This window comes from Cyprinodon variegatus, unplaced genomic scaffold, assembly GCF_000732505.1.
Source record: "Cyprinodon variegatus isolate N-32 unplaced genomic scaffold, C_variegatus-1.0 Scaffold3356, whole genome shotgun sequence".
Lineage (NCBI taxonomy): Eukaryota > Metazoa > Chordata > Actinopteri > Cyprinodontiformes > Cyprinodontidae > Cyprinodon > Cyprinodon variegatus.
In genome coordinates this window covers 1-7923 of record NW_015153809.1, presented here as the reverse complement: position 1 = coordinate 7923, position 7923 = coordinate 1, and the positions used below count along the sequence as shown (strand labels likewise).

The 7923-nt window shown below is 49.1% G+C and overlaps 1 protein-coding gene across 1 annotated transcript; it reads left to right on the top strand.

Annotated features, from left to right (window-relative positions):
• Window positions 1-609: 609 nt before the first annotated feature.
• On the top strand, window positions 610-7869 carry LOC107081199 (cubilin-like; the record flags this gene model as incomplete). The annotated part of the gene is made up of 5 exons (XM_015369401.1): window positions 610-690; window positions 745-916; window positions 1001-1204; window positions 7520-7669; window positions 7748-7869. Coding segments are annotated over 5 exons (729 nt in total), but the record flags the coding sequence as incomplete, so codon positions are not given.
• Between the last annotated feature and the right edge of the window lie 54 nt (window positions 7870-7923).

Here is a 7923-nt window from a genome sequence, read left to right as displayed (position 1 = left end):
GCAGTGGACCCTCCCTCTGTGTGTGAAGGGGCATGGACCCTCCCGCTGCGTAATGCGGGTCAGTGGACCCTCCCTTTGTGTGTGAAGGGGCATGGACCCTCCCGCTGCGTAATGAGGAGCAGTGGACCCTCCCTGTGTGTGTGGAGGGGCACTGGACCCTCCCGCTGTGTAATGAGGGTCAGTGCACCCTCCCTCTGTGTGTGGGGGGCAGTGGACCCTCCTTCTCTGTTTCAGTAGATCAGAAGGACTGAATGATCGTCCATCTACAGTGGGAATCTGTTCAGGACCATTCATTGTGTTTGAACTTTTTCACTCTGATCTATAAATAGAGCATAAAAACAGAGACCTAGAAGATCTACTTCCCCGCTGGTTGGCCACTGCTAGAACCAGAACCATGATTAAAAACACTGATCCAAACCCAACAGAAGCTGTGAGGAACTCCAGAGGTGTTCTACTGCGAACCTTTATCCCTCCAGTTAGGTGGCTCCTCAGCTCTAATGCTCCCCATCATCAAATAACCCAGATGGTGTAAACCTGCCCCACCCTGGCTGGAGGCGACATCAGTTGAATTCTGCTCTCAGCAGGAGATACTCATTTCCTGGATTATAGCCTCAGCATCTGAAGCTCCTCATTCAGACATTCAGCATCAGCACCAGAGTAGAGGTGCAGGGGGAAGATGTTGGTGAAAAGGTGAGAAGCTCCTTCTGTAGACCCATGTTCTGAACAGAATGGCATCTGTTCCAGGTGTTTAATGGCCTCGGTGCCGACGCCCCTCGCCTCCAGCGATTCTGTGGGACCGTGTCTCCTGGGACTCAGGTCAAGTCATCTGGGAACGCCATGGCAGTGGTGTTCCGCACCGATGCTTCTGTGTCCAGCGGAGGCTTCATGGCTACGTACTCCTCAGATGAGCCTGCAGGTGAGCTGGTTCCTCAATCCATCCTGCCAGCAGGGAGGCCTCCCCGTGTTTCCTCATTGGTGTCATTCCTCGTTGTTCTGTCAGAATGTGGTGGGATTCTGAATGACCCATCAGGAGGAAACTTCACCTCCCCTGGATACCTGGTGTCCAACTACAGCAACAACCTGAACTGTGAGTGGTTGATCCAGAACCCGCTACACATCAACTCCTCCATCGTGGTCCTTATTGAAGACCTGCACCTGGAAAACCATCAGACCTGCGAGCTGGACTACCTCCAGTTCCGCCTGGGTGAGTTCTGCCAACATGGACGCCACCTTTTACCTTCCAACTTCCTGTTTATCTCAGGATACTTTGAGGCTGCTTCCTGCCTCCTGTTTCCATCCTCAAGTATGTCCTTAGTTCCTGTCCAATGGGGGCGAGGCCTTCCCAGAATCCAGCATTGCTACATTCTGCAGAACGCTGAATCTCATTAAGCTAGCGACCGGGAGGGATCCTCTAAAACCCTGGTTCTATTTCATCCCTACTGACCACCAGTGGCGGTGCTTCAAGCATTGAATGATCATTCTTGCGCATGCGCAGGTCCAATATTAACGACAGCAAAGTCACCTGTGACCTGCCGGGGGCCCACGTGACTCTATTTAGTCACATGGCATCCGGCATTCAATCCCAATTGTTCTTCTTGCATGCAGGTGTGGTTGCGTGAAGCTGGTTGCTTCTGTGTGTACCACTGATATCCTAGCTCCTTGTTGCCGGCAGCCCCGTGAACGGGTTTGGTCGGAGCTGCAGGTAAGTCTCGCCCTCCAGGGACTGCACAAGCTGTTTATTTCTTTCTTTACCCTTACCAGATCTGAGGTTGCCTCTGCAACCACTGGTAGGCTTTGTTCTTTACTAATAGCAGTAGTCTACTGCTTGCATTGTTTATCTGACTCACAAATAGCATTTTTGCTCGCGTTGAGTTCTCTTTAAGTTATTTTTTGACTCACCAGTAGCATTTCCTGCTCATGCTGAGTTCTCTATATGTTGTTTTTCTGACTCACCAGTAGCATTTCTGCTCGCGTTGAGTTCTCTTTAAGTTATTTTTTGACTCACCAGTAGCATTTTTCTGCTCATGCTGAGTTCTCTATATGTTGTTTATCTGACTCACCAGTAGCATTTCTGCTCGCGTTGAGTTCTCTTTAAGTTATTTTTTGACTCACCAGTAGCGTTTCTGCTCGTTCTGAGTTCATCTTTAGTTAATTAATCGGACCCGGGGTAATCACGCAGGCAAGGTGCAAACGGCCTACAGTGGCTGCACCTTCGGCGCTGGCGAAGCGAGCCAGGCGGACCAATGCAGGGAGGTTGTCCACAAGAGTGGATCATCTCAGCACCGAGCTGGCCCAAATGAGGGGCCCTTTTCCAGTCCTTTCAGGCTGGTGATGATTGTAGCACAGCTCTCCCTCCAGGGCAGGGTGGAGCATCAATCGATGATGATGCTATTTTGGTGGCTGCCTCTGACACCCATTTTTCTGAGAACCTTCCAGGGCTGGGCTCCGGGGCCTCTGGGTCTGAATCAATTTCCACCCAGGAGGATACGGGGTAGTCTTTGACAGCTGCCATTCTAACAGCCCTTGCCCTCTTACATATTGATGTCCCTCCGGCCAAGCCTCCAGCTTCCAGTGCCTTCTTTAAACAAAGTAGATCTGAGACTGCCTTTGTGCTTCCTCCCTCAGGGGAGTATACACGGGAACTACGTGATTGCTGGTCAAACACCAAGGCACTTTCACCTCTGAAAACAGATGGCAGGGTTCTGGCGGCTATGCAGGAGTCACCAAGGTTTGACTTGGGGCAGATGCCAGCTGTGAAACCTGGTATTGCCTCTCTTATTGTCTCACCTGATGAGGCTTTGCAGCCCAGTGCAGGTTGTCTGCACCTTCAGTGTCACGTTACTGATGACCTTCTCTGCAAGGCCTATGACTCTGGGGCCCACTTGGGCCAGATTGGGAACTCTCTCCCAATTTATATTGGCCCTGTCTTCCTCCTTGGAATCTTTTCCACTGGATCACGCCACGCAAGGCCTGGTCAATGCATCTCTGCAGGACTTTGCTCTCATGTCAACGGAGCTTGGGTGCACTCTTTCAACGCTGGTTCACGCACACCACCAGGTCTGGTTGGCGCAGTTGCAGCTTACCAAGCCCTGTAGGTCATCTCATCCCTTTCAGGCTGCACAGTCTGGTCGGCATCCTCCCCATCCTTCAAGGGGCCAGGTGATGCCTCTGGGCCTGCGGTTGGTTATTTTATCCCGGGACAGCTCAGCTTCTGGGCTACCCACACCCCAGATGTGTGGGTGTTTTCCACCCATCCCTGGCCTGGTGAAGGCACAGGCACTGGACCAAGAGATCTGCACCTTGCTGGCCACGGGCGCTATATTGCCTGTGGACCCCCTGCAGGATCCAGGGGGCTTTTGTTCCATGTATTTTCTGGTTCCGAAGAAGACCGGGGATCTACATCCAGTCTTGGACCTGAGAGGCCTGAATATCTACCTGAAGGCCATGCCTTTTCATATGCTCACCACAAAGGAAGTGTTGCAGGCAATTTTCTCCGGGCGATTGGTTTACTTCCATAGATCTCATGAATGCTTATTTTCATGTTCCAATCGCTTCACCCCATTGGCGGTTTCTTCGTTTTGCCTTTCAGGTGAGGCACTTCCAGTTCAGGGTCCTCCCGTTCAGACTTTCACTGTCTCCCAGGGTGTTATCCTGATGTGTTGCAGCGGCCCTCTCTCCGCTGCGTGGACAAGGAATAAAGATCCTCCCGTATCTGGATGACTCGTTCATTTGTGCCACGACACAGGACCAGGCGGTTTGAGATACTTGGTTAGTGCTCCATCATGTGGGATGCTTGGGCTTAAAGGTGAACATGGAGAAAAGCAGTCTGACTCCCTCACTGGAGACTATGTTCATGGGCATCACCCCAGCTGGTGAACAGCGTATCGAGCATGCTCCTGGAATTCAGGCACGGCATGGCTCTACCTCTTGTGCTGTATCTTCGCTTTCTGACATGCTTACAGCTGCATGCGCCATAGTGCCCTTGTGGCTGTTGTATTGCGGCCCCTCCAGATGTGGTTCAACAGCTTCAATCTGGACCCCACACAACTGGCCCGGGACCCATCTTTATGCCTTTCCAACATTCAGCCTGCTGTTTCAGACTCTCCTAAGGGTATGTCAGGAAGGGCATAGGGTTCTGCTGGTAGCCCCCTTCTGGCCAGCAAGGACTTGGTTTCCTCTACTGCGCGAGCTGAGCTCTGGCTCGCCAATGCGTCTCCCCCCCAGGAAGGATCTTCTTTCCCAGATGGGGGGCCAGATCTTTCACCCTGAACTGGACTGGCTCCAGCTCTGGATTTGGCCCCTTCAAGGCAGGAGCCCACTTTCTCGAGATACACTTGGTCTGTAGGGCATACAATGGCTAACACATGAGCACAGTTCACGCAGGCTGCCCATGTTAACAAGTGGGCGGTCTTTGTGACCTGGTTGCATAATAAGGGACAGGATTTAGCGCAGTGTTCAGTCTCTGACATACTGACCTTCCTGCAGGCATTTATGGATAAGGGACTGCCTCTGTCTACCTTAAAAGTGTATGTGGCTGCCATTTCCTGTTGGCATAATTTGTTAAATGGTTGCTAAGTTGGCCTAGACAAGGCTGTTTTGCTGTTTCTGAGGGATGCTTGGCGTCTGCATCCACCCAACCGCCCCGTGGCACCAACATGGGACCTTTCTCTGGTGCTTTAGGCACTTTGATCTCTCGCATTTTAGCCCATGGTATCAGCAAATCTCATATGGCTCTCACTAAAGGCAGTGTTCCTTTTGGTTATGGTTTCCGCAAAGTGTGCAGGTGAGTTGTAGGCTCTCTCAATGGCTGTTCCCTGCTGCCGGTAGAATCCTGATAGCTCAGGTGTTACACTGTGGCCTGATGTAGCATTTATCCCTAAGGTGCCCCTTGCAGCTGGCAGTACCCAGCTGCTCCGTCTTGCTCGGTTGGACACTGGATCCCTCCCTGAACCACTGTGCCCTGTTTGTGCCCTTGAGGCATATATCAATGCCATGGCATCCTTCCAAAAATATCCTTTTGTTTGCTACACCGGCTCACTGAATGGTCAGCCACTTTCTAAGCAGCGGCTTGCACACTGGGTTGTGGATTTGATCTTAAGGCTTATACCTTGCAGGACCGGCCGCTGCCGACAGGAGTGAAGTGCTACTCTACAAGGGGCATGTTAACATTTGCTGCCATGACAGGGGTGCCATTGGATGTTATATGCCGTGCGGCCTCCTGGAAATCACCTACTACTTTACTCGGTTTTACAGGGTGAATGTGGCTGAGCCCCATTCCCTTCAAGGAATCCTGGAGCAGCATGCCTCTAAATCACATTACGTGGGTGGTGTAAGGGTTGTCCCTTGACTGTTGCCGATTCCTCGTTACCTTGTTGACATAAGTTATCCAGCACTTCAAGCACTGTCTCTGGTGTTCTGTAGGGATGAAATAGAACAAAAGTTACTACTGTAACTACCTTTCTATGAATCCCGAATGACCGGCAGAGTAGTTGGTCCCTATTGATCTCTGCTTCTTGTGAGAAGATCGAGGGATTGAACGCCAGGTACCATTTGGCTAAACAGAGTCCAGTGGGTCCCTGGCACGTCACAGGTGACTTTGTTGTCATTAATACTTGAGCTGCGCTGGCAAAAGCATGATCATCTAGTGCTTGAAGTACCGCCTCTGGCAGTCATCCGGGATTCATAGAACGGTAGTTACAGTAGTAACTTTTGTTCAGTTCTACAAATGTAATAGCAAATTAAATAGAAACAAAATGAAAGCAGACACCATGACAGCTTAGCTGTTAGCCTGTCAAAGATTAGTTAGCATAGCTAGGCTACGTCCTCCCACTGCCATGCTGGTTTAGTTCAGCTGCTTCCATCACAGCTAGAAGTCCCGCCCTAAACATTAATACTGCAGCGTGATTGGCCGACCTGTTCTTTTTTCTTTCCTCTTAAGACTCTTGCTGCCTCCTTTTATTTTGACCTTTTATGTCCTCGGGAACACTTTGGAAAGGTTGTTTTAAATCTGCAATTTATTAATTTTCAGAGACTATCTTAGTTTACAATTTTCAGCCAGATTGGATCACAGTGAGTCAGCAGATCTGATCACAGATCTGGAAGGAGGTTTGAATTTAAACAGATGTTTTTTAGTGAGCACTTAGATTTCTTATCACCAAACACACTTCTAACAGCACCAATCATACGGACTCACACACTGTGCACATCACAGCTCTTCAAAGACACAAACATTCATTCCATTAAAGGCAGTGACAAATAGTTTCATATGCATCATTTTCTAACTTCATAGACCCAAGCAGCCAGTCTAAACTAATTTGCATGAACTTTTTAACTCTTTTTTTTATCAACTTTTAACCTAGCAACATCACCACAGAGCCAACTTGCTCTCTGTTTCTTTCTTTGTTACTGATTTAGTTGATTGCAAGTGGGGCGCCCTGCAGCCCTAGCCTAGTGGCTATAAACTCTATTTCCTGATGCGCTTTACTCAGGCCAATGAGGCGGAAAAAAAGACACTCAGATGATTCACTTCGTTTTGTCCTGTGGAGGGGAAACCTTTTATTGACAGGTTGAATTCCAAGAGCTGTCTAATAATAGCATAGAGCACTAACATCTCAAAGCTAGTTTCCCCTGAAATGGTGCATCCATCTGTAGCTGTATTTATACCTTCCTTTCAACATTGTGTAATGCATGTGTGTGTGTTCTGGCTTTGGCTTTTCCTAAGTGTGTATGAGCAGGATAGCCTGATACGCACATAGGAATCTGTGTGGAAATCTGTGTGACATATTCTAAGCTTGTTTTTCTAAAGTTGTTTCTTGGCTTATGCAGAGTTGAGTTGAGAATGTTATTACCAAGAATCTTGTTATTGTCAGGATGTGTACGTGAGCTCTGCTTTCCATGTTTTCCACTGTATTCACTGTGTGTTGCTAAGTTTGTGCTACACCTTTTACTGAAATATGTTTACACAGTGTGAAAACTATATAGATCCTTCAATAGCTCTGGAATAGATATCGCAGAGCTAGCTGGTAGGCCAACAGCTTCGCTTCCACTAGCTAACCAATATGACTGCTGCCATAAAGCTGTGCTTACTGAAACTTTCTTGAAAATTATTAAGCTTGGTGTCAACAAAATTTAAAAATTTGACCCAAAATGGCAGACTTCCTGTAGGTTTAGAGCATACCTCCATTAGACTTTTTTTCATCATTTTGCAACATCAAACTTGGTTAAAAAATTTCAAATCTGTGCGACTTAGAGTTTTCCCCATCTCACTCACAGGGGGCACTGTAGAGACATTTGACCACGCCCACTTTGAATTCCATTAAATAAGTAAATAATTAGGGCAGTAAAATGAACCAGGCCAACCATTCTCGGTCTCCAACTCTCTACATAGCAGCGGGATCAGATGAATGCTGATGTGTTTATCGTAGAATTACAGTGAGGACTAAGCTAGCAGCGTGCTAATGCAGTGAGCTGTATAAACTGGAGCTTGCCGGGTTTCTCTGGTTGTTGTCCATGTCTGCAGGCGACGCCGATGGGGACCCATTGGGCAGGTTTTGTGGGCAAAGTATCCCACCTGTCCCTATAGTAGTGTTTACTCCAGAACTCTGGGTCCATTTCCAGACCGACTCCTCACAGGGAGATTTGGGCTTCAAGGCCAAGTACTTGTTCTCAGGTAAGATGGTGATACCTTTCCTACCTAGCTACCAAATCTAAGCCCCCAGGGGCCTCAGATGAACATTTGTCTGTGCAGAATGTGGAGGCTGGCAGACAGGAAACGGCGGGGTGATATCCAGCCCTAATTACCCCGACCAGTACCCCAGCCCCAGTCGCTGCGCCTGGCTCCTGGAAGCTCCCGTGGGCCACACCATCACGGTGAGTCCTAAACCCCCCTACCTGCCTCCATGGAACCACCAGCGGTTACCAGTG